General features: G+C 41.0%; 1 protein-coding gene across 3 annotated transcripts in view; it reads right to left on the bottom strand.

Annotated features, from left to right (window-relative positions):
- LRFN2 (leucine rich repeat and fibronectin type III domain containing 2) overlaps positions 1–27276 on the bottom strand; it is a 149511-nt gene that overhangs the window by 17659 nt on the left and 104576 nt on the right. For all 3 annotated transcript variants that reach the window (XM_015857544.3, XM_085541219.1, XM_085541220.1), the window contains one exon: positions 16589–17981. In XM_015857544.3, coding sequence (XP_015713030.1) covers positions 16589–17961 — 1373 coding nt within the window. In that variant the 5' untranslated portion in view covers positions 17962–17981. The remainder of the gene's footprint in view (positions 1–16588; positions 17982–27276) is intronic.

Below are 27276 nucleotides of genomic sequence, written 5' to 3'. Positions count from 1 at the left end.
GCCATAACTCAGTCAGGGCTTCAGCATTTGAGAATGATGGAACATCTCTGGAACAGATAAATCCATAAATCTCTCCAATCCAACAAAAAAAATGTCAGCTCTCTAGGAGTTTGTTCACAAGTCAGGCTGCAGTTTTCAGATTAATATGTGCATGTAACACAAGAGGGGGAAAAACAGGTCACCAGTAGGAAAAAAAAAAAAAGTAATTTAAGGCTTAGTAATTGTCACTTTCTATACTTCATTCACTGTTGTTCACTTTACAGGAGGAAAATGCGAGGCAGGTGGATATCACTTAGTGTCCACAGTATTTCAGTCTCCTGAAGTCTTTTCATTTGCTGTTGTGCTGGGAAGCACATTCTGAAGCACCGAACTTGTTCCAGAAGCATCTGCATAGTAATATCACATACCAGCCTTCAAAAGGACTGCCATGGGAGTGGTATACCAGCCATATCAGTCACAGTTGGCTTTAGCCACCAAAATATACCTTAACTAAGAGAAGAAATCGTGTCCCCATTCTACCCACACCAGGAGTCAGCCCTGCTATCCCAGGGCTATGGTAAGTCCAGCTAAGGGGTCCTGCTGAGACACAAGCCATAGGAAAGGCAAAAAGAACAGCTGTCACACCGCTCAGGCAGCTGTATCTGATGATGAAAACTGGAGGTGAGAGGGAGGGCAGCCTTTCTGATCAACACCTAAACTGGATGCTGAAGCTAGGTGGTACAGAAACCTCTCCCAGGGAGCCAGTGTGTTTGCATGGTGGTCAATAGCACTCAACCTCTTCATAAACAAAACAGAGTGTGAGTGAAATTGCCAGAATACTAAATGTGGAAACAATGAGTTGCACACCATGCTTCAAAGATTAACATGGAGCGGTGGAGATTGCCTCAGCATTTCCCAGCAAAGTCATCCATATTGGTGAGTTTTCTCTGTAAACAACCTTTTGAACATCTTTTACCATCTGTGTATCATTCCACTTTACATATAACCTTACTTCAAATTTGGTCTGAAAAATATCTACAATTTTTTGAGTTGTTCTACCTATAGGCACTTAGGATTAGCCACAGCTTAATGAAGAAAAGCTTAAATATTGCTTTGAACGGTCAGACTCTTCAGAGGTCTGGTGCTTATCCAAATTTGAGTTAACAGCAGTGAAATTTCCATAGCTTCTGCAGATGCAAAATAGGGCTGGAACCCTCCAAAAGAGTTGTTCTTCTGCTTTCATTCCTGGCCTGCTCTACAGCAAATGAAAGCACCTCATATTATTTCCTTGCTGATGTAGAGAAAATAATGAATTCTTAGAGGACTGTGTGTTATACCACCCTTAGAAGCAATATTGCATTTCTTATATCTGAGTCCTAATGGCCTTCACTTCTTAATAATCTCATGGTAGTTAGCCTTATGTAGATGATCACAGATACATATACTAGGACAGTCCCATGTTGGCTGACAAAACTATGTCTTAAGTATACACTAATCTACCTATTCTCAGTAAAATAATGATTAGTATAGAGTGAATCTCAAAACAATAGGGTGAGACAAGATAGCATAAGAATAAGCAGCCTGTCAGATTGTAAAACACAATCCTAAGTCATTTATCTAATAGGGACTTTTCAATAACAAAAACAAGCAAACAAATGAACTCTGCACAGAAATGTTAAAAGTCATACCTGACATAATCACACTAATTAGCAAGAAGTCACACAAAATCAGATTGATAACTCTGAACAGAAAACAAAGCTGAAGAAATCTGTCTGATCATGGTTTAAATCACAAGTGGTAAAAGATGATCCAGTCCTGACATATGGCCTGTTGTGACTTACTAGCTTAGCTCTAATCAGATCTTGATTTCTAGCCAAAATTCATAGGATAACAAGATGAAAAGATGTAGAGCTTGTTTTAATCAAAGTTACATTTAGTTCATATCTGGAAAGGGGAAGAGGAGGAAAAATAAAGATTTGTTTCCCCACAGTATGTCCCTCTGCCTTCATATATCATTCATGTGCTCACAGATATCCCCCATTTTGGTACTGTGTTCTCCATCTTAAATTCTCTGCCTTTAGGTAAATGTTCTGCAGCTCTCCACATTTTGAGCTTTCACTAAAACATCGCGTATGAGACAGCACAGCTGGCAAATGGCAATGCATGTCACCTGTTAAGTTATGCAAAGGAAAGGTTTGCAAAGGAAAAAGACAAAATGTGTGCTCAGAATTAAGCCAAACAGGAAAAAGCGAGGGGCTTATTGTGTCACCTACATGCCAACCTTAGCGGGAAGGGTAGCAGTGGGGTAGAAATCTGCTGCTGGTTGGAGAACGGTTGAAAAGTGTGTTGGCTCCCTGGACGTGAATAGCAGCAGGAAATAGGCTCCTGTAGTTGTATATGGCAGAGTTGTTCAGTTTTTGCCCAGTAGAGGGATTCATTACTCACACCAAATCATCTTGTCGCTCAGGGAGCTTGTGGAAACTGCATTACTATCTTACACAAGTTTGATGTCTCTTGGACTGTGTGCTTAAAACTCATACACGCACTAACATTAGAAGCATCTCACAAAACCTTGGTATCCTGAGGGCAAAGCTGCTCAAATACCTCGATTGAAACATATTTTTAGCATTAAAATAGGAGTTTCTGCTATATACAGGTTTTTATTGTCTCCTGTTGGGAAGACTAAAATGGAAGCTGTAGCTGTGGTGAGCCTCAGTGCTCCTCTTCCCCTGGCATCTGTGAGGGGTGCTCTGCTTCCAGCCCTTGCTCTGCTCTTTCACTGCATCCTCGCCTCCTTTCCCACTCCCCCAAAAAAGATGCCATTCCCCTTCCTACATCCTGATCATCCCTTCACTGGGCTGAAAGAAGGGAGAACATGCAAGGAGGGAGAAACTCTGTGGTCAGAGGCCAGAGAGCAAAGTGAAAGCAACAATCCCCTTGACATAGAGTACATTTGGGGTGAGGATATTACTTCCAACACTTCAAAGAGATTAATAGCAACATTTCCACATTTCTGAATGAAACATTTTTTAAAGATTTTTTTTCCCCCCACATAAGCAAACAAAACAACTGTTATGGAGAATTTTCACCTTCATTCTTGACAGAAACAGATGTTGCAATTTTGGAATTTCCCATGGGACAGATATTCCAGGGCTTGTTCAATTTTAAACATGACTAGAAAATAAAACTGAGTTGATGTATGGTTTACTTTTTCATAGCCACTGCAGAGATAGGTAGTTAGAGGGTGTGCTGTACCGATGTTGTGCACTGCTGCAGAAACTGTGAGACCAACTGGTGCTGATCTTGTTGGTTTTGTTTTTTTCCCCCCTTTTAAATTTGCTTCTTGTCCAACAGAAGAAAAAATCCACCACATTCTGATTCATACAGGCAGCGAAGGTTTGCTTTGTGTAAACTGAGGAAATCTGGTAAACTGAAATCTTTTAAAGAGTGGTAGGAAACAGATTATAACCTAGCTCAGACATATATGGTTTCACTGTTGGACACAAAGCTTGGCAAACATTAATCCAATCCTAGCTGGCAGAGCTTGTGTGTTGGGAATCTGTCAGGAGGCTGGCCCCGTGATGACTACCAAAGCTCCCCAGCATTATGCAGCCATAAGGGCACAGCTGAAAGCTTGACTAGGTCCATAGTGAATGCAAGTTTCCAAAAGTTTTACCATGACTCTGCCACTGTTACTGTGACTACTCACATCCAGGTGGTGCCAAGAAAGAGAGAAAAGAGGAAGACTGTCTATAACACAACCCCAAATATGCACATTGAAAGCTGAAAGTCAGTAAAGTTTACTAAGACTTTGCACAATAATATTTTTTAGGGTCTCTAAATGGACAGGTATAGAAAAATTTGAAATAGATAAGTATGATCAGCCATCACCACTGCAGAGTTATGATGTTTTTGACAGGAAGCTGGAGGAATTTTCTGGTGGTAGGCACCATTAGAAAACAAACAAACAATCCCACATGTGTAACAATTACATACGTTGCAGCCACACAAACAAGCATGCTATGTGCTTATAAGGCTAAGGAGCAGCTCTTTTCACCAACTATTCCTTGTGTTTTTCACAGGGCACATAAATACAGATTTGATTCCATTCACCTTCAGGCCTGCATCTCAGTAAGGGCTTAAATGCAGCTAGCAACAGAACCAAGATGTGTGTACTGATGAACTAACCCTACTAGGGAAAAGTGAATTTTTTTTTTTTTACTTTTGAGATTTAAAGGCCAAACTCAATAAGCTTGATACTTGTTATATATATATATATATATATATGCTTTAAAGATGCTAATATAAAGGCTAAAATCACTTTTTGGGGAAGGAGGAAAGCTATACCACAGTTATTTTCTACACTAAAGCCAAAATACCAACCTTTGCAGGAATTTGTCTGCCTTTCTGCTACTCCCAGGAGCACGGCACCTCTGCCCACCAATGTGCCATTCCACTTTCTCCACATGAATTACCAGCATACTCATAAAACCTGATGTTATCAGGTTACCTGTGCTGCCGCACAATGAAATATGAAGAAAAATCTGGGAGAAAACATGAAATGAAGCTGCTAAAAAAATGACCAAATAAAAAGATTTACTCTGAAAAATACCCCAGCTTTGGCATAACTAGCTAATTAAGCCACAGCCTGTATAATTATCTACTTTTAGAGAGACTGGATGAGAAAAACAAAGCAGAAAGGTGAAACAAACAATATTGTGTTTTAGTGTGAAAAAAATAACCAAACCAAGCCAAACCACAACAAAGCAAAACAAAACAAAACCTTAGATGCTTCCATTAGAGAGTTTGTATAGCACAAGGTTTAGCTTCCTCTTCACCCCACTCCAGACTGGTGCTGTTCACCCTGAAATGGGACTTACTATCCCTATTGTTCAGATCTTCCCAGGCACAAATTCTGCTCATAGAGTTTATTCCATCCTCTCCCTTGCAAGCAGTCCTTCACCTCAAAAGGTCTTAGTATTGAAAGAGAAAGAATGTAAACATCTAGACATATTAGTCTTGTGTCCTTAGCATGCTCTGTCTCCCTAAGCAAACCACAAGTGCCAAGCATGCACGTGAGGTACTTGTGCACTGTTTTGTTCCAGCAAGGATACTGCAGCTTTACTAGGGCCACTGAGGATGCCACAGAGTTGCAAGAGAAGCAGGAGAGCATGCAAGAGAAGAGGCACAGAGAGGTGGGCCCATTTCACTCCTCCCTCCCCCATGCTATTGCCAAACCTTGGCAGCAGCACCGAATTCCTCCCCACAGCAGTCCTCTTCCCACAGAGGCAATGAGGGTGGGCACAAGGTATCAATATGTCCTTGCCCTGGAGTAGCTAAACTAAAATTCTCTCTCCACATAAGTTGGCAGGCCTCAAACTCTCTTGGATGCTGCTGTCCCAACCTTGTTTTCAGTACAATGTGCTGGGAGGCTCAGAGCAAAGCAATCACTGCCAGGCATCTTTCTCATTCTGCAGCAGCCTTCTGGAGAAGAGACACAGACATCCCCACCCTCCCAGCACTGGCAGAAGGACTGACTCATCAAACCCAACTCTCTGAGGCAATCTGCCAGACGACAGAGCTGCTGGTGGGGTGCCTTGATGCTGTCAGCTATCCATATGTCTATTGGGCAGCTACTGCCTGTGCAATCCCTACTCAGAAAAATTCAGAGTGTGATTGGGTATGTCTACACATGAACCGATTACACAATCCAAGCCAATTAAATAAATAATTAGAAAAATAATGATTTAAAAAAAAAAGAAAAAAGAAAAGAAAAGAAAAGTTTATCATTGAACAAACAGCTCATCTAATTATTTTCTTGTCAAAATGAACTAAACTATGACATAGTAAATATATTACAAAATTGAAACCTGGGCAAATTCAAAATGATAGGAGTGGTGGGAGAAAGAGGATAGATGGGTGGATTCAGCACGAGTCAACACCTAGTGCTGGCTGCCTCAAACTGTTCATCTCTGCAAATAAACTGATCTGTAAACTAAGAGCAGCTGAGCAGAGGAGGGTTACAATGCAGCCTCATCATACAGGGAATTTCCAGCCACCCCAAAGCAGAGCAGTGGGTAAGAATTTTTCCATCAGAGGCACCAGGTTAGGTGTGCTTCTCTCCTTCTTGCCCAGCACTCACATAGCCCACTTCGTTGCTCTGGCACAGAACTGATCTTGCTTCCATTCTACAACAAGCTCTGCCAAAGGCTAAAGCCAATTCCCACTTCTTTTCTAGGCAGCATTGCTTTGTGATATTCTTGTCAAATGTTCTGGGATCTAGCATAATCATGCTGTGGCCCTGTGACAACAGCAGGGCTGTGACAATAGGGCAGATCAGCCTGCTCTCTGGACTTCTTCTCTGACTGTGAAAATTAGAACATTTCGCTTTAACATAGAAATATTCCCCTTGCATGATAGTTTGAAGGTTCCTTTAGATTGCAGCTCCAGCCTGTTATCCTCAGACAGGACTGGAGTACCTTTGTGCTTGGCACTGTTACAGATCATTATAGATTACAGGACAGATGCCTGTACTGCCCTCTTACAAGACTTTGAAACAAGACACGTTTAGGGGAAAAGAGTAATATGACAGTGAAACAGCCCATTTTCAAAGACATCCATTACCTCACATTTTCTTTCCTCACCATCTGAAATCTGAGCTACCTTTTTGCTGTGTGCTTTTAAGAACAAAAAGAAATAAACGATTTCCTTGTAGCACAAGCCTTCATTGAATATCTACAGGTGCAACACTCAAAACATTACATGGAATATAAACCTGCTTTCTGCCTCAAGTCTTAATGATGCCCAGCTTTCTAAAATCCTCCTTTCATCCTTGCCTGACCAGAGCATTATCACAAAGATTACTCATCACCACCATCCCAATTTAAGCCTCAGAACAGGCTTAAATGAGAAACAAACATCCCATCACTTTGTACTGAATGACTGGAGTGATTTTTCTTCACCTGGAGTGCATTTTTCTACTAGAGGTAAATCCAAAAATAACTGGAATTGTAAGAACTAAAGGTAATGAAGTGTTACAATATAACTTATTCAGTCTAGTGCATTCCTACTTTCTTTTATTTTTCCTGCGCTGTATCTCCTGGAGTTCTAGGCTTTTCAAAAGATGAGTCTGAAGTAATTTCTCTATAGAAGTAAGCTGAACCATTGCTATCATAAGTTAAGGTTAACCACTGCAACCATCATACACAAAGATACACTCTTTCTGAAACAGCCTGGGAACTCAAGCTGAAAGCCTGTTATGAAAGAGAGAGGATATAACAGGAAATTCACAACAAAGAACTAGGTAGCTGAGTCTGTAGCTAAATAAGTTTGGACTGCACAGTATTTTACATGTATATACTCAAGATATCTGACATGGGCTGAGGAATTCTCTCTCTTCTGCGGGCTACAAGCTCACTAAAGAAAGGCATATCTCTTATTTAGGGTATCTGTTGCCATAAGCATCTGGTCTTGACACAGTCCTGTAATTAATTATGGGTCATGACACCCAAGAAAGCCTTACTACCCCTTGGCTAAAAGGCAGCTTGTGTGCTGGCTGTCAGTTACTATTTCATGTTTTGCTTTGTGTGATGAATCCTGGGTCTACCCAAAATGTTTTCTTCCACCTTCACTTTTCATGAAACCTGTGCATTTGTTCACTGTGTTCCTTTCTTCAAAGCAAAACTTATCCTTACTAGAAGAGGCATTTTCTATCAGTTAATGATGGGAAGACAAAGCAAGTAACAAGGTGCTGGTCCCATTTTTATCCTTTTCAAAGACAGGCTTGCCAGAAACAAAATTCTCAAAGCTGACTTCCTTTTTGTAAGACTGTCTTGGAAGGTTAGTCTTCCTCTCAGGATGCACTTAGTGAGGATGGGATGGCAGGGCAAGTCATGCAATCACACTGCGTTCCCTATCCCTGCTGCAGGATCTTCTCTGGGGGGCAGACAGAGGGGTAGGGGATAAAGTCTTGCCTGCTGCAGTGCTCACATCAAGGAACAAATCCAGAGAGCTCATGGTGAAAAGTAGTTGCATATTCTCCTAAAGGCTTCATATTCTTAGGAAAAAAAAAAAAAAAGTGTTTCTGAATATGATTAAGGGACATAATAGGGACATTTGGGCAAATTTTCCTTGTCAGAGTGACAATGAAATGCTGCTGATTCTGTTTGTTTTCACTCTTTCCTGAGTTTTCTGATATTGCAACATTAGGAGGGAGGAATGATCATATTCGAAATACAAGCAAGGACATGAGAATGCACTGAAAGCTAAAGCAGGACTGCTCCCAGCTGTGTTTCCAGAGGCATGTTTATTTCACTACCTTACTGAATCACCTTGAGCAAGATATTTAACCTTTTTCTTTCTATATCTATATATCTAGAAAATAACAGTAATTACTAAAATACAAGCTTTTCGGGCTGATCTAAAGCCCAGCAGAGTCAATGATGATTACTGATTTCTAAGGGTCTTGACTCCAACCTTCAGTCAAATATTTAATTAGTTAATGTTTGTAACTGTCAGTGCTGTTATTACTTTGCATGACTATAAATGACATGGGAGGTTTGTTACTGTTAGGGAGTCAGCAATGGACATCAGTGGATTTTCTATTCTGTTTTATTTTTTGCATGGAACAGCGCATTAACTGCTATAAATCTGTCCCAGATTTAAAATAGCAAAGATAGTGGTAGCTGTGCAGCTGTGTTCTGGCTTGTTAATATTCACGAACAGTATGAATTTGAATATATTAAAACTTTTCATTTAGACATCAAAATGTTGACTCACCTGAATCTTAATCAAAATTTTATTTCTATAGTTCATTTTGGCATCAAATGTGTAGTTTACTATTTCAGTGATGGGTGGGGACAGGTCCTGGCATTTGGATGCAGAGCAGCTAAGAGAGGGGATGTGGCAGATGTTATGGGCAAGCATTAGCTCATTGTGAATTCCCCTCAAGAAAAAATGCTAAGCCTTTGATGAGCTCTAATAAATAATTAGCAGCAGAGATAAAACAAGAGTACTGCTGCCTCATGCTGAAAATGGGTTCTGAATTGGCTCCTACCCTGCACAACAGCCCATCAACAGGGGATGAGGTGAGAATCAAGCTCTTTGCCTTCGTATTCGACTTCTAAGGCAGAGCTCAAGGCCAGAGGTACAAAATACAAACTATCCATATACCTTACTAAATGTTATGTGACCATTGTTAAACTTCAAAGGAAATGGGAATACCTTGAAATTGGTATAAGGTGCTGTCCCACCAGTCCCTGTGTTCTAGAGTCACAAAATCCTTCTTCACACGCTCTCATATACTTATCATGCACACACGAAGGAACTTATATCCTTTGAGGATAAATGACTATTTCGTATTTTGACTGTATGCATCATTTATCAAGCAAAATATTGGCCTGGGTAGTATTTGCATGGTCAGCTTCTGCTCATGATGAACTGGACTGCTTCAGACCAGTGTGTTTTTTTCATTAGTTGCTGTATGAATATCAGTTGACAGTTCATCACAATAATCTAGGACAACTTCAGGGACAATTTTAAGATGTACATCTACTTTCATTTAATTTTTGTTTAATTTTATATATTGCATTTGCATCCCACTAATATTTATCTCATATTTTATATTTTTATTTCCCACTTTATAATCTGGTAATAAATGTAATTTTTTTGCCATTTTCACCCCACTTTCTTTGCTTTTTCTCAAAGGCATTTTATATTCCAAGGGAAAGAATTACAAAACAAAACAAGATAAAAACAGAAGAAAAGAAAGGAAGAAAAAGCTCTGTCACTGTATTTCTCCCAGCAAGAGAAAAAATATTGAAAAGAACTAGATGGAAATTTTTCAGCAGAAGCCAAGAAAACTGCACAGACCCAGAATACATGTTTCTGTGAAACAGCTTCTCTGTTATGTCTGAAGCCATTCAGGAAGTCTGCATGTGCTGCAGATCCTCTAGAAGTCAATGCACACTACTGCGGCAAACCACTCTCAAAGGACCTGAAGCACCAATCACCCATGTCAGACTTTCTCTTGCTCTGCTTAGAGGAATTTCTTCCCTTTGGAACTATGACTTCACATTTTTATTTTTATATAGTTGCTATCTCAGCCTGTCAAATGCAAATGATTAATACATGATGATTAATATCTTCATGTGATGTTCCTCTATACCAACAGTTGTTTTATCCAGTGTTTAAATATATAAATGCTCTGACCAAATAAAGGCTTGTATCCTGGATACAATGCTACTGGAATAGCTCAGCTCACATGTTGAGGCTGAGGAGTTGGGTTTTTTATCATCTCTGAACTTTGGAGGACAGTCAATAGCCAGGTTTGGGACAGGGATGCGACAGAAAATGAGGATAAAGAGTGAAAGGCATTTATATGCCTTCATTTTAATGAACCTACTTTTCAAATCATGAGTAAAGGCAGATGGTCAGGACTTTCAGAAGAAATTATACCTCTGTCTTCTCTAAAATTGCCAGAATTGTGTGTTTTTAACTGTTGTCAGAGCAAAAATAATGTAATCATGCTTTATGACAGTATCAGGATGTTGAGATTTGCCCTAACTAAGCAACGGGACTCCCTCTGTTATCAGTCATTACCTGGTAGGTCTCCACAGATCAGGCGTTCCCAGTCAGAAACAGCAATCTAAGCAGTGGCACATCCTCTAATGCATAATGTGGTGTTCAGTGTATTTCTACTGTTGGACATAACCCCCCTACACATCTGAGATACTTATGACGTTTGCAGCGCATCAGCCATCAAGCATGTCTTAGAGTCATAAAATCACGGAACAGTTTAAGTTGGAGGGGGCCTCAAAGCCCACTCATTTTCAACCTCCTGCCATGGGCAGGGCTGCCTCCTACCAGCTCAGGCTGCTCAGGGCCTCATGCAACCTGGCCTTGACACCTCCAGGGATGGGACACCCACAGCTTCTCTGGGCAGCAGTGCTAGCACCTCTCTGCCCTCTGAGTAATCACAATGGAATAGAAGAACACATATGTATATTTATTCCACTAAGCTGAGGGAAACTTGAATTCAGTTAGTTTCTTCCTACCCTAGGTAAGAGCATTCATAAGTGCAAACACTAAAGTTATTATTTGCTCATAAAATGCAGTTGCACTATCACCTGACTGCCAAACCACAGCTAATATTTAACAGAGAGGTGACAGGATAGCAGTGGTTAGTAATCTCTGTTCAGTTAGTCTGTAAAGCACCTGCAGTGAAAGGTACTGTGTAAATGTAAATCAATATTATATTGTTTAAGTAATCAAACCCATGGAAGCATTGTTTAAATAAGCTGGAGCTGTGGAGATGTTTATTCATATTTTACTGCCTAAATTGCCTGCTACATAAAATATATATGGAAAAAGTAAGCTTTCAGAAATATATAAAATTTGTTTTGTTTTGTTTTCCAGTGGTGAATTTATAAGCTAGAAAGTATGTAGTGCTACAGTAATTCTTAATTTGTGCAGATGTTTTTATTACTCTTAGTATGAAATACCACAAAATAAAACAGACTTAAATCTCCCATAAATCTAACAGCTGTGTCACAATTCAGATACACATTTCTAAGTGGCTACATCAGAGCTTTAATTCAAAACACAGCCAGCAGGCTCACTACAACCTAGGAGGCTCTACAGAACACTTGCAGATTTATTCATCTTTTAAATTACGGTGCATTTATTAATTACACCAATGCCCATTGGCCAATACTGAGAAGAGATCCTGCATCATGTAGGGCTCACTACACATAAAAAAGACACAATCTCCATCCCCAGACACTTTACTTAATCTAAGTGTTACGGTTATGTAATGTGGTGTCTTAATCATTTATGACTATCCCTGATGCTGCCACACAGTGTCTTCAAAGGAAGTCTTCCTATTAATTTATGTGGACTCCTGTTTACACAATATTTGCTAAGGTGCTTATCCCTGTGAGTCAAGATAGATAGTGCTGTCACCCATTACAGATGGGAAACTCAGGCCTAAAGAGCCTGTTTTCCAAATGTTCATATCTCAGTTCAATCCCATATTAAAAATATGTTAAGCATGCATGCGCCTGAGTTCTACCAATGATTAATCTGATGTTCCTGAATATCTACAGTGATTTTGAAAGGGAAATCCAAACTGAGGAAGACTGTACTCCTAACTAACATTCACAGAAGCAGGTAGGCTTTCTGTGGTAGAGCAGGGCTCCCAGTGTTATGCCTAAACCTAAGGACAGGCATCTGGTCTTCTCCCATTCCTTTTCTCTCCTGGACATTGATTACTATTCCTGCATTCCTGTTACTTGTTGTTGTTGTTTCCATCAAATATGAAGTGATTTAGTGTATTTTGGAACAGACTTCTGGTCTTGGCTAAAATGAATGAGAACAATTCACATTTACTATCAGTCATGTCAGCGTAAGAGTGATTTATATTACAAAAAAAAAAAAAAAAAAAAGATGAAAGAATGGAAAAGCTGCTGAATTTAAAAGCACATAAATCTCCAAGCATACCCACAGTCACTTGGTTCTGAGCTTTGCAAATTGTATTGTGCTTTTCTGGAAGGAAATCTAAAAAATTATTTTCTTCAGTGAGCAGCTCACAGTACCAACAGATAGCTCTACAAGTTTCAGTCTTTAAGATTTCTAACAGGAGGCACTGGTATGGGTGGGGAAAGGTTTTGAAAAAACTAAAATAATGACAAATGTAACTAATCTTATAGCTCACAGAGTCAGAGAATGGCAGAGATGGAAGAGACCTTTGGTGGCCATTTGGCCCAAACCCACTGCTCAGGCAGTGTTATCTCCTGCAGACTGTTCAGGATCATGTGCAGGTGGCTTTTACATATCTCCAGGGATGGAGACTCAAACACTCCGGGCAACCTGTGCCAGTGCTTGCTCACATCAAAAAGTGTTTCCTGATGTTCAGATGGAGCCTCATGTTTCCTTTTGTGCGTATTGCCTCTTGTCCTGTCACTGGACACTGTGGAGAAGAGCTAGACTGTCTTTTTTTTCATCCTCCCTTCGGGTATTTATAAACATTGATGAGATCATCCCTCAGCCTTCTGTTCTCCAGACTAAACAGTTCCAGCTCTCTCAACCTGTCCTTATTTGTGAAGTGCTCCTCTCCCTTATTCAAGGCCTCTTGCTGGACTCACTCCAATACATCCATTTGCCTTTTTTCCTGAAGAGCCCAGGACTGGACCCAACACCTTAAGTATTGTGTCACCAGGGCCAAGCAGAGGGAAATGATCACCTCCTTGGACCTTCTAGCAATACTCTCCCTAGTGCAGTCCAGAATATCATTAACCTATTTTTGTCAAGGGCACACTGCTGTCTTATGGTCAGCTGGGTGTCCACCGTGGTCCTCAGATCTTTTTCTGCAAAATTACTTTCTAGTCTGGTGACCCCTAGCCCATCCTGGTGTATGGGGTTAATTCATCCTCAGCAAGAGGAATCCTAGTTTGGTTCTAGTTTAAACTGTTTGTCTTCATGACAGGTAAACCAATGGTGATTACCTGTGTATGATATACAACCCCAGCAACCCCTCCTGTAGGATTTTTACCCATAGGGACACAGATCAAAACACAAAAGAAGAGCACTAAGATTCCACACATAGCTAAGTGCATGTCCCATAAAAGAAGGAATGTTCCCTTTTGACAATGATTCTCTAATATATAGCACCCTAGGTTATTTATTTTATGACAGTGTTAGGGGCAGTAGTTGTCACTGCAAGTTAATACAGACCAAACTGCCCTTCAGACATTTGCACAAGCTGCTGCTCCCTTCCCTCTGGGCTTATTCTTCTCACTGGGAAGCCATGTGGAACAAAGCGTTGATTGAGACCTGTGTTCATTAGATCAGTATCAGAAACATGATTCCAGCATTCACTGAAACAGAAAAAATCCTGCTGCTAGATTCAGCAGTGGTCCTGAGATGGCAAATACAAAGGAAGGTCAGATGGAGGAAACAGATAAGCAGTGTTTCTTCCATTAATACTCAGTATGATGGCAGTGGTGTGTCAAGAACAAAACTTCAGATTCTGATACCAGTCCAGCAGTGAAATCAGGACGCCCAACAGAAAATATCTGTCACTATTTCCCACACTGCTGAATTTTTATGGAGCTGCTACATTCTGTTGTGGTCACCCTTGAACTATCTGCAGCTCTTGCAAAAGGAAATCCTAAGCTGGGATGGAAGCAGAGGTGGGATTGGTGAGGACATGATGATAAAGAAACTGGTAAGTACTAATGGGTAGGAAGAACTGATTTTCAATCCTTAACTATGAGTACAACGCCCATGAAAAATGCTGAGTGGAGAATAAAGCAAACTTTTGTCTTGTGCATAAGACATTTCTTACCAGCAAGGCAGGATTGCTCCTAAACCAGTGGCCCTCAGTCCTGGCATACCACTTTGTTCAAATATATACTAAGTGCTCATCATTTTAGTAGCTAAGCAGTATTGCATCCTATTTAGCACATACACAACACTTTATAGAGCAGAATACCACAGAAATCTTTTTCCCTTGTGTTTTTCTACACACACATTGCAGTGACATACATCTGACCAATTAAAGCAAAATAACTTTAGTTAATTAACTCTAAGGGATGATGTGGCTCCCTGGCTGCAATTCGTAAGAGCTGGTTCTGATGAATATGAGTACCACTGATTAACAACTCTCAGATGCTGGACAATTCACTTCATCTTCCTATGCTTCATTTTCCCCCAGTGTGAAATATAGAAAAATAAAATTTGTTTTCTTTGGTGAAGTGCTCTTGAGAGCTGTGAATGAAAAGAGTTACACAATATCAATGAATCCTCAAAAAGCCCCCATGGGAGATTTATGAAAATAGAAATGTCCTTGCTTTGCTTCTGGAAAACCGAGCTATAACCAAGCAATGCAACAGGGTGAAAAATCTCACTGATGTAGCCCTTTATTTCACCAGATCAGGCAAGCAAAATGGCATCTGTTTCTGCCCATGGCACACAATTCTCACCTCTTCAGCTCTCTCACCTCTGCATGACTTCACTTCTGCATTGCTTTATTTACCCTGGCTACCCACTTCACAGCAAATCAACACATCCAATGCCTGACAACCTCCACAAGCTTCTTTTTTAAGTTCCAGGGATATTCCTGTTCACTGCACCAAACTGACTATACATTTTCACATGACTATACACATCCTTCAGAGTACTTTTTGCAGGCCTGCATTGGGCTCAGGATCTTTAATGATGCTCAGTACTTTCTAGAAGTTATGCCTTAAGAAAAACTAGCACATTTTCTTTGACTGTATTCCAAATATTCCAATATTACTTAATTTTATCTTATTCTTTCATTCTACTTACCTCTACATAGATGCTGGTCTCAAACTGACAGTTTCACAGTGTATTAGGCAAAGTATGGCAAATAATGCCCAGCTGCCAACTGATTTGATTATTTTGACCTATTTTTATAATTGAGTTTCCTCATATTTATTTTCAGTATTTGAACAAATACTCTTCAGACAAAGTTTGTTCTCAATTAGAGTCAAAAGCCAAACACCAGCATTCTTATAACAGATCCAGTTTTTCTTCACTGGTTTCAGAATTATTTCAGAGCTATAGGAATTTATGTGTTTGCTTCTATTTCACCCTTTGATTCAGACTTCTGCTGGTAGCTAATGTATATCCAAAGACAAACTTTAGCTCAGTGCACATGATGTGTGTAAACAAATAAGAAAGCTGGAAAGAGAAATAGAAAAGCAGACAAGGTTGGATTCTAGGGATTTGTCATTAGCATGAGCATGCTACATCAATCACTCCTCCCAGATAGAAGGAAGAAGCAGTAACACTGTTTTTCTGTCCTGCTAAGCAGCTTCCTACCCATTTTTAATCCTGAAAATTTATTACTTCTTTCTTTTTCATAGTCAGGTTCATTGAAAGAGGAACACTTGTTTTACATCATTAGAAGTCAAAGAAGTTGCGGAACTGGAAGAGCTTAATGAATTCGGGGCTTGCTTTCAAAATTATCTCTCTCTTCTTGTATTTAATATGGTATAAAACATTAAATGCTCCAAAGCTGTCAGCAATTACAGTTGTGCAAATGGATGTTAGAGAAGTTAGAAACAAGCTGTTTCAAATGGGTGAAAAATCTCTCGTTAACAACCCTGAATCTTGAATTGCTGAATAATTAGAGCCCGTGCTATTGGTAGACAGCACAAACTTCCTCCCACATTGCTTCCTCTCACAGTAGTATGTTTCAATTCCACCTACAGGAGGTGGAAAGGGAAACTTCTGACTTCCAGCCTGTCAAGTTTTGCTTTCTTTGTTCAGACTTGTAACAAGGATACCAACGGAGGTACTATTATTTTTTCCTAAATTCAAAATGTTACTGAAAACAGTAGTTGTTAGAGAATACTACAGAGATTTGTAATGTACGATTCAAAACAGACATGAAAGTGATGAGCAGACCAACAGATAATCCAACAGATTGACAAATGCAACATAGACTTAGCAGACACCACTAGCAGTATTACCGATATCTATCTCTGATCAAATTTAAATCAGTAACCAATGAGTAAAAGATTTTATATCCTGCTTTCCTCCTCCTGCCATCATCAAAAGACAAAATAGCAGTTGCATTTACCTGTAGATCAGGACTTCATCATCCGAGCAGTTATACTGCAATTGATACATTTTTACCCGAGGGGCTGACTTGCTCACTGTCCACTTCACCAAAGCTGAGGTAGTGGTCACTTCTGACACCAGGACAGCCCTTTCTGGTGGGCCTTTTGTTTCCCCCCGATTAGACTTGCTGGAGCTGGTGATGTCTGAAAGCCTGGACTTTGGTGGGGCAGCTCGGCCTGTGCCATTGCTGAGATGAGGGAGCTGAACAATTGAGAGCTCTATTGTTGCAGTAGATTCTCCAGCAGCATTGGCTGCTATGCACGTGAAAGTCCCATAATCCTTGGATGTAGTGATGAGAATATCTAAGGTGCCATTGTCATAGACAGATGTCCTCGAAGAGTTTCCGATGAGGCGGTCATCAGGGGCCACCCAATGAATGATGGGTGTGGGATCCCCAATGGCTTTGCATTTCAGTGTGGCAGTTTGCCCTTCTAAAACCAGCAACTTGTGAGTGTGCTGTGTGATAAGAGGAGGCTCACAAACAAATTCTTCCTCCCGTACATACCAGAAGTACCTTCCTTTTAGACTCGGAGGAGAAGCACAGGTTTCCATATCATCATCCCTGTCAAGTCTCCTCAACCACAACAGCTCACAGTTGCAATGCAGTGGGTTACCCCCAAAGCTGAGAGACAAAGGTGGAGAAAACGGGGTAACAGCTAATGGAATTACTTGAGATCTGGCAAAGATAGGGTCAGGGGGAAGCTTCTGAAGTCTGTTGGATGTTAGATCCAATCTGGCTAATTTCTGAAGATCTGCAAACGTCCCCTCTGTTATATAGTCTATCAGGTTATGATCTAAACTGAGCTGGTGCAAGTTTATCATCTTCCTTATAGATTCCCAGGGAATGCTTCGGAGGTTATTGTAGGAAAGGTCTAAGTCTTCCAGTGTCAGCAAAAAGTCCTCAAAGGCTTCATCAGAGATGCTGGTTAGCTGGTTGTTGTTTAAAATCAAGTGCTGGAGGTTTATTAAGCCTCTCAAAATATCTTCTCCAATGTCAGGCAGCCTGTTGCTGTCCAGATGTAAAGACCGAAGGCTCTCCAAGTCAGTGAAAGAGTACGGCTGTATATAACTGATGGTGTTTCTGGACAATGTAAGGTCAACAAGCCCAGACATATTGGCAAAATCCTGTCGGCTGATATTAATAATAAAGTTTCCCCCAAGTCGAAGCTCAACAGTCCTTCGGTCTATGTCTAGAGGTACAAACAGTAGACCCTTTGAGGGACACAAAGTCCCAAGCGACTCAGACAGGTTCTGACAGACGCAGTATTTGGGACAAGCATTGACCATGACAGCCATTCCAAACACCAGGATGCCACAGAGCAATTTTTCCATTGTAAATCACGTAGCAGTACCTGCAAGAAATAGAAAGTGTTACAAGGAACATCAGAATTTATAATACACCTGTACCCTTCATCTGCATTTTATCTGATATCTACTTCTGGAGCCACCTCCCTGTGCCTTCTCTCAGGAGTCACTTTCACAGTAGTCAGCATTCTGAGACAGGAAGGTTAAGTTTGATTCCAAAACTGAACAGAATAGGAGTTCTTAGAACTTCTGCCTGCTAATAGAGATTATTGCAGCTTTATTCTCTCTTGTTACAATTTTTTAATTTTTTGTTAGGTAGAAGACAAATCTTGCTGTCAGGTTGCAAGGTTTATTTAAAACTATGAAAGATTTCACTTGGAATAGTGCCTGCTTATTTGAGGGTAGAAGCTGTCTTATAGTAATTACATATTGCTGCATAAAAATGAGGAATTATTCTTAGAGTTGAAAGAGCTGATTTTATAGATAAAAATAAGTATGTATTTACCCTTCAGTGATATGGTTCCTAATGACCATGTAATTATATCTGGTGAGTCCTGGGGCAAGTCAGTTCACTTGCCCACCCCTAATAAAATTCACGATAGGTCGCTTAGGTAGCAGAAATGTCTTGCATAATCATCACCTGGAATCACCCTATGTTCAACCAACCTACAGAAAAGATGACATTGTATAACTTTAAACAGAGGAGAAGAAGGGAAAACAAGTTACCTTGGGCTCATTGCAAGCTTTCTGATTCCTGTATACTCTCACACTACAGCCCTTCCTGCTGTGATTCTGTGCTGTAATCACAACAGAGCTCCTCATAATGCCCACAGCTGTGCCTTGCTTCCCACCCATTTTCATTTGTACCATTATCTCTTGCCCCGCCCCCCCCCCCCCAAATCCTATACCCTTTTCTGGTTTGAACTGTAAAGTATTCTTCTTTGAAAAATAAACAAAATTATTGGAGTCTCCTTCTCCGGATCTTTCTGGACACTTTCCTGTGAGACCTATTATAGAGAACCTGCTTTAGCAGGGGAGTTGGACTAGATGATCTCCCCAGATCCCTTCCAACCCCTACAATTCTATGATTCTGTGATTTACAGGCTGACTGTGAGGGCTGACTGTGGCTGGGAGAAGCCCTCAAAACAATAAGATGTGAGTCATACTCATGCTTTATCAGTTGCCTCTCCAGTGCTGACCTTCCAAGATGCCGCTGCTGGATTTTCCTGAGGCATGACAGACGGCTGCTCTCAGTACACACACAGAACTGATCTCTGTACCCCTACAACTCACATCTGTTTCTGCTGAATAACAACTATCTACCTCCTGTACCACCTGCTGCAGAGGAGTTCGTGATTGTTCCCTCAGTGGGCATGGGAGGTGTAAAGTCATGTTGTTCCCTGCATTCTGTAGGTGGTGGATAGTCACCTGTGCCTAAGCTGGTGCTGTTACTGATGTACATGTGACAGGATTACATGCAGTGTCTCATAATAGCTTTAATATTTAGTAATATGTGGCCACTAAAATGTTAGCAAACACATGACACAAAAAAATCATGGTGCCATTAGTTATAGTTCATCACACAGCGGAAATGACAGTTATACAGATGTTGTGTAAAACTAAAATAAATTATGAAGGTCAGTTTTTAATCCAGTAGTAAAACACTTCAAACAGAGAAGAAAATCTATCACCTCCATCAATGTTTTTTAGCTCTTAAAATCATTTTTCCCCCTCCTTGTGAAAGAAACAGTAACATGAGCCCTACATTTGTGGCTGTACATAAAAGAATCTGCTTCCTCTCACAGGTAAGATGGTTTGGTTTCTCCTGCTAAAACATGGGGTAACATGGAGCTGTAGATATGAAAGATGCTGTGATTGCTGAACTATGCATGGTAGTTCAGTTATGCCAAGGTTTTCTGCATGGCAAGTGGTAGTAATTATATAACACTTTTGCTGTTCTTTAGGAAAGGATTGAAGCATCTGTGTTTGCTGAACTTTGCAAACAAAATAAAAGCAAAGTACTTTTAGAAAGGACGGCTTGAGAAGGCAAAATTTTTTACCTCCAGGAGTAAAAAAAAGCTACTGAATAAAATGTTTGGAGCTTAGCAACAAAGTTACTGATGCAAATCTGCAGCATGCTTAGCAAAATGCTGTAAATATCCCTTATATTATCAATTAATATTTTACTAACAGCCAATTGGCTTTTTGAATCTTAATTATAATTGTGTTCTGCAGCTTTAATTTAGCACATTACCCTACCAGCTGAAATTATAAACAAAAAAGCAGTTTAAAAGGGGGAGAAATAGATACAGTTAATTAGTAATAAGCCCTTTCATAGCTTCTCCTTCATCTACATTCCCACCCTCTAAATATCTATTCATAAATGTGAATGCACACTTAGGAGAGCAGTGTCTCCTTTAAGTGTCCCAATTCTCTAACCACATTTTTTCCGGATGCTGTTAAATATCACAGAGCTTTGGGGAGACAGTTGACTCTAAGCATCAGAATGAAAAGCATTTATAAAAGAAAAACTGGGGGGAGGAACAGAATTTAATTACAGAAAATAGGGACTGCAACACCGAGAGGAGACTATGAAGCAGGAGATCTAAACGGCAAAGCCCTGATGGGGAAACCATCTGTGGATGGATTGAAAGCTCCTCATCTCTCTGCGTGTGCTTGCATGTGTGCAAGAAAAAGAGGCAGAGAGCACATCATTTGCTTTTATCAGCAGAAGAACAAATCAGTAACATCTGCACTAGGATGCAAATATCATCACTATTGTCACTCCAGTTGTTGAATGCATTTGAAAATATTAATGTAAATACTGTTTGTTTGAAGAGGACATTTCTAGCCTTTGTGATCTGTTGCCAGCATCTGTACTTCAAGCTTCTGAGCCTGTCCTGATGTGACAAAATCATGATACAGCAAATAGGATAGACACCCAAGTGTTTACAAACAGCAGATTGGAAAGAGCTGTTGCGGGCAGGACTTTATAGAGAACATCTGGGGCCTTTTCAGGACAACTGCTTATCTCTTTTCCCTCCAGAAAGGCAAAACACCTACACTGCAGACATGGAAAGAATATGGGAGTCTATTATATGACTATCTTCTAAAATCTAGTCTCTCCAACAGAGTCAAGGTAATTGGTAGCTGCCAAGGAGATGGATGTATAATAAAAATTGTTTTGATTTCAGTTCTGGTAACATTCATACAAAGCAGAATATGAATTGTTAACTTTAGGGTCTGTTTTTGCTGAGAGGTTTGTTCACCCTGTTCCCAAATCTCCTGTGACCTGCAGCACCAAGCATTTTACAGGCTCATTGTGATAGCCCTGTGATAAACTAACCATTCTGATTTACATTTAAAAGGTATCCATCAGCCAGCTAAAGCAGATTTCTCACAGCGAGTCAGTAAATCTGGCAGGGTTTCTCTCTCAGCCCAAGATGAAAAATAGTCTCCTTAGTCCTCTTATAACATATATTGGTATGAATTAATATGTGCAAGAGTCATAAACCTTGGTGTTTTGTATTCAAATTTTCCTCATAAAGATACAACTTCTGAGATTTGGCATCTCATTTCAAGAATGCCTCTGAGGCATTTTTTAATTCTATATCCATTGAGCTTTGCATATAAATTCCAATAACCTTTGCATACCATAGCACCAAGTACAAGGCAGCTGTCAGACAAGAAAAGTATCACTGCAGTATGCAGGCTAGGAGAAAAAATAAATACAGAGAAGGGTGGATGGGTAGTGGCTCTCATTAGTCTATCTCCTAGTACACAGGGATAGAGCTTCCCAGGAATGTATGGATGAGTTGTTACACTTTTTTCGGGTTTGTAGGTGCTTTTGGAAAAAATGAATTTATTTATTTTTTTTCTTCTCTTTTTTTCTTAACCTTCTAATATCTTATCTCTGTATTCATTGAACCTCTTGTCACTCTGTCTTCCCTATAGCTGCAAAGCCTGAAGGACTGCAGTGATGGGTGAAGTTTCACAGGTATTCTCTGAAGCAACTGACAGCACTTAAAAGGGAATTGAGTCAGGACAAAAATTATTCCTTAATTTTTTACATTTCCATTAACTATATGGTAGAGGTCTCAGTACACCCTGATCCATACAGTTATCTTGTCTGATTCATCTAGTGATGACTAACACCTCTGCATCAGAATCTGTCCTCAGGACTTCACAGATTGAAACATTTTTGTTGTTCAGCCACTGCTAGTTTCATGAGCATCTCTGAAACTGTATAGGTGTTGAAAGTTGGTCATACGTAGGTGCTCACAGGTTCACAATCAGGATACCAACACTAATTTTATTTATCTTTTGTGTTCACCTAGGTTTTAGCATTCCTCTGGGGGTAAAGCTGCATATTATCAGCTGTACACTGCAATTTAGATCATACATTATAGCTATGCCTTTTTGAGAGCTGGCTTTATTGAAAAGAATTAGCATTAACATGTGAAATGCTTGCTTTCTCCAACTACCCTATCTTTTATAAGTGACAGAGTGGGAACATTTACAAACACATACTATTTAAGCTATTCGTGGCTATCCTTAGTGTTGCATTAGGCGTGCACGAACACTCGGGATGTAACGCGATAGGCCCTCCCCTGCTCGGTTATGCATATGTAGAAGGATTTATGCATATGTAGAAGGGGTGTAGACGAAGTAGATAGCGGCTTATTTAAACCGCTAACACGCACAATAAAACGCCATTTAGCTATTCACCATATTGGTGTGAACGTGTAGTTAAATGGGCCCCGGCTGGAGGAGGCCGGATTCGCGGAGGCTTAACCCTTGAATCCTGGCGTGAAAGGGACCACTGGTAACAAGTGGTGCCCCGTGTGAGGACGTTGGGATTCAAGGCGTTGGACATCCTCTGCATGCCCGTCGGATTGAGAGAGTCTGTGAGGTCGGCGGCAGGCTACCGGCGGTAGGACCGTGGTTTCGGGGCCGAGCGAACTTCTTCGTCTCGGATCAACTATGGAGCAAGTCGTAAAGGTATTGCTTCAATTTTGTAAAGACCGTGGTGGCAAGCGTGTTCCTTCTAAGAAGGACATCGTGGCCGTCATTAGATGCCTAGAAAAGGAGAGAGAGCTTTCCTCTCCTTGGGAGATTTTGGACCACAATAAGTGGGACTCTTTAACTTTTTCGCTCTGTGAACGCACAATGAACGAGCAGAAAGATGCTGAGCTCAAAACGTGGGGGTTGGTGCTTGGGGCGCTGAAAGCGGCTCGGAAAGAGGGGAAGACTGATATTCAGGTTGGGGCTGCGGAATGTGGGTCGGGAAGCCTTTTCTCTTGCAGATGTGAGGATCTGAAAGACAAAGACAAGGTGGAGCGCGCCATCCCGACCGCAGCCATCACCCCGGCTGAACAACAACCAGATGGCCCTGTCCAGCAGCATTCCACACATTCCACATCCTTATCTCTTGACCAGCAGAAGCCTTCCTCGGAGGCCCCATCACGGTATCCAAAGCAACCTGCATTCCTTCGCCCATCCTTGGGGGTGGGGAAGGGGAGTGAGCAGGGGCGAGAGGATGGGTCCCTTCCTCGAGATGGGATGGGTTGTGGGTGTGGCTCCGCCCCGGGGGGCTGGGTGGATAGGCGTAACCAAGATGGAAGCCAATCCACATCAGCGGGGGCGGAGGCGGAGGCGTTCCTAGTCATCATAACCCTTCCCCAAGAGGGTGGGCTGCTGGTCCGCCTCTACCTGGGAGGAGGGGGAAGGGAGAAGAAGAGCGACCAAGTCACGGATTGGTCAAAGATAAGGGAGGCATTCCTTCTTGTCGTTAATGGGGGGTCCTGTCAGGGGGCCCTGGGCTCAAGTGGAGTCTCTGAAGCTGAAACAAGACCAGCTGATGAGAGAGCCACGGCAGTTGGAGTCGGTTAAACTGCTGTTAACAACTTTGAGAAGTCTTTTTTCATCTATGCTTTTGTTTGTTGTGGTTGTGGTTGTATCAGTCCTTGGATGTGTTAAAACTACATAATTTGGTTATGGCTTGAAGATTGGTGGTTTAAGTAACTTGTAACATATCTTGGAATTTGGAAAGTTTTGTGTGTGCACCTCTTGGGGAAGTGAGAAAGTAATTTTTTGATGTTTGTGCTTCTCCAAGAAGTTTATTGCTTTTGAAAAACCTAGAAATGTTTGCAGACCTTTTTTCAGGTCATCCTGGATTTCTGGTACTTCCTTCACAGTGATAATCATTCCTTTCTTTCACCTCTTTTTGTCAAACTGATTATGATTCACATGTAACTCCTCCATAGTGTTTCCAAATGAAATGAGCCAAGGGACCTATCTAATATCTGTTAGTTGTGGTTACAAAAGAAATCTATCATAAACACCTTTGCACTGATGTTTTTCAGTGTCAGTTCCAGCCCAATGGTATCAGTGGACAATAATCATGGCACTTCCAGCAGGAAGGCTTGCTAAAATGACATATGTATTGAACTTTTAAATCAAGGATGTGATGATGGGCAACAACCTGTAGCCCTCACTTCATTTCAGTTAACAAGGAAAGAGTGAAAAGTCATGGAAAAAATATGATAATATTAAAGAATTTGGAATCAGGTTAATGGGAAGGCCCATTCCTGCTGATAACTTGGAGGAGAGCAAGAATGCTTAGGATAAACTGTATTGGTTATTGTCACTGTCTTTGTGATTGTTAAATGCAAATGGTATATGAAAATCTTAATGTTACAGGGATGTGTAAACATGAATGCTATATGGAAGTGGAATTATTAATGTTATGTGCAACTGTAATTGAGGGTACGAATAGTGGAATTGTGAAAAACAAAAAACAGGAAAAAGGCTACAGAAGAACAGTGAGTTAAAATATCGAATGTGACCTGCTCTAGCCAGAGAAGTTTTAAGTGCCAGCAAGAGAACGCAAACCCCCGCACTGCCCCCCCTCACTGCCTACCCCCCTCCTCCGCTGCTTGTGAAAGTAAACAAATCGTTACTTCCGAATGGGGACAAAAGCAAAACATTGGGAGTGCACGTGCCCCTAGTTTACTGTTAATCACTACCCCTGCTGGGACCTGAATTACAAAGTAAGTGATAATTTGGTGTGGGTAGTAGAGGCCCGAGACAGGGATAAGAATGCAGCACCAATTGCATTCAGAGTAACACAGACAGCTCAGCTGATTGAGCTTTGGTCATACATGAACCCACGGTCTCTTGCCACTCACTCCAAACCGCCTCAGTTTTGGTGGGTTTTGCCAATGGCCTATATAGTATCTGCTCACACCCATGCCAGGTGCACAAGCTAGATATCCCGTGATCATGCCAAGATGGTCTGTCTGGCAGGAATTGTTACAATCTTTCGGTTTTCTTCCTCTATGTCTGCAGAGCTGTTTGCACCTCTGAAGGTCTCTTGCTAGTGCCAGCAAGAATGTCTTCATTTTCTCCCAATAATATACTCATTTAGGGAACTAGGGTAGAGGACTTGGACAAATTTGTTGATGGAGCTTGGAAATTGTATGGAGGGGGAATTGTGGTGGTGGAGTTGGGAGGAACGGTGGCAGCTGTACTAGAGCAGGACCTGAAGATCCCAGGATGAGTTTTGCCCCCAGTGGGCTGAATGCAACGTGCACACAGCAGTGCAAAGATATTTGTTTTCTGACAGTTACAGGTGCATCTCACTCTATACTGCATCAAGAATTATGACCCATAGATGATTTTTGTAACTATAGTAGGAGTAGGTCAACAAGAAAAGCTTACCAATTAAATAAAACAAAAAGAAGAAAGTTAAGGGTAAAACAAGTAACAATAGGAATAAGTAACTATAGCTGTAAATAACTTTCTCTGAGTAGTCTGTATTGTAGAGAGATCTAATATAGTGGTTTGTTAGCAAGAATTAAAACAGGAGAGAATCTGAGATGGGTGAGAAAGGCAAAGTGCACTTTGAAGCAGGGGATGCCCTGCAGGCACTGCCTATCACATTCACCACTATTGTGTTCCTTCTCTCTCCTTTTGGTGGTTTAGCACCTCATAGTTGTCGATAAGTAATAATACATTAGCTTAGAAATTTCCATTTATAGAATTGTCTAAAATGAATGCTTGAATGAGTGTGTATATGTCAACTCAAAAAATTATGACCTTACATGTAACCTTATGTTTAGTGCATTGTCAGTCAAGGTTTTGATTGAGTGATGATGATTATGTTAACATTTAAGTCCCCTGCAGCTCAGCGACACTGGGCCACTGCCATCGTGGTCCTTGGTGTGCCGTGACATATCAAGACAGACAATGGCTCGTGCTTCATCTCGAGATCTACTCAAGGAGCACTGGGGAATATCTCATTCAACAGGCATCGCTGGGAATTCCCAGGGACAAGCAATTGTGGAAAGGGCCAACTGTCTCCTGAAGGACAAGATACGTGTCCTTGGGGAGGGGGAAGGTCACAGAGGTAGGATCTCGGTAGCCCAGCAGGTGGATGTATTGGCGTAGCACATTATGCAATCAATCATTTTGAACGAAGAGGTTATGCCACAGTAAAGGATAGAGAATCAGGAAAAATTTTATGGGTCCCGTCAAGAAGAATAAAACCTGATGCAGTCATCACCCAAAAGGGCGGTCTGGAAGAAACGGAAAACTAATTGAAAGCTGAGAACTTTTCTTTCAGGCATACTGTTTTACAGAATAGAGCTGCAATAGATTTCCTCTAAAGGGCACAAGTGCAAGGACTTTGAGGGGTTGCTTACAACTTACGATGGAAAGAGTGCTTAATGAGAGAATGGAGTTCCAGCGGATATACAAGAAGCTTTGCGCAGAAGGATGAACTGTATAATATAACCAAAGATGCCTTGGACATACTGATTAGAACACCACTAACATTGTTAGACATTGCACCACTTATCTCTGCATGTTTTGTAACCTGTATACCTCACTTTATAGTTAATATGTAACAAAGTTTAAATTGTATAAGGACTAACACTTTTATATATTAGGATTAGGATCGCGCTTGCGTTGTAACGGGGCATGGTTTTGTTAAGCATGGGGGGGGGGAAATGTTGCATTAGGCGTGCACGAACACTCGGGATGTAACGCGATAGGCCCTCCCCTGCTCGGTTATGCATATGTAGAAGGATTTATGCATATGTAGAAGGGGTGTAGACGAAGTAGATAGCGGCTTATTTAAACCGCTAACACGCACAATAAAACGCCATTTAGCTATTCACCATATTGGTGTGAACGTGTAGTTAAATGGGCCCCGGCTGGAGGAGGCCGGATTCGCGGAGGCTTAACCCTTGAATCCTGGCGTGAAAGGGACCACTGGTAACACCTTAGCAAGGTCTACCTGCATTAATTTGATCAGCATTGCTTCCATAGTGTCTCAGT

This window comes from Coturnix japonica, chromosome 3, assembly GCF_054131305.1.
Source record: "Coturnix japonica strain WE chromosome 3, WE-NBRP24, whole genome shotgun sequence".
Taxonomy (NCBI): domain Eukaryota; kingdom Metazoa; phylum Chordata; class Aves; order Galliformes; family Phasianidae; genus Coturnix; species Coturnix japonica.
Note: the sequence above shows the minus strand (reverse complement) of the source record. Positions and strands in the feature narration are given on the sequence as shown.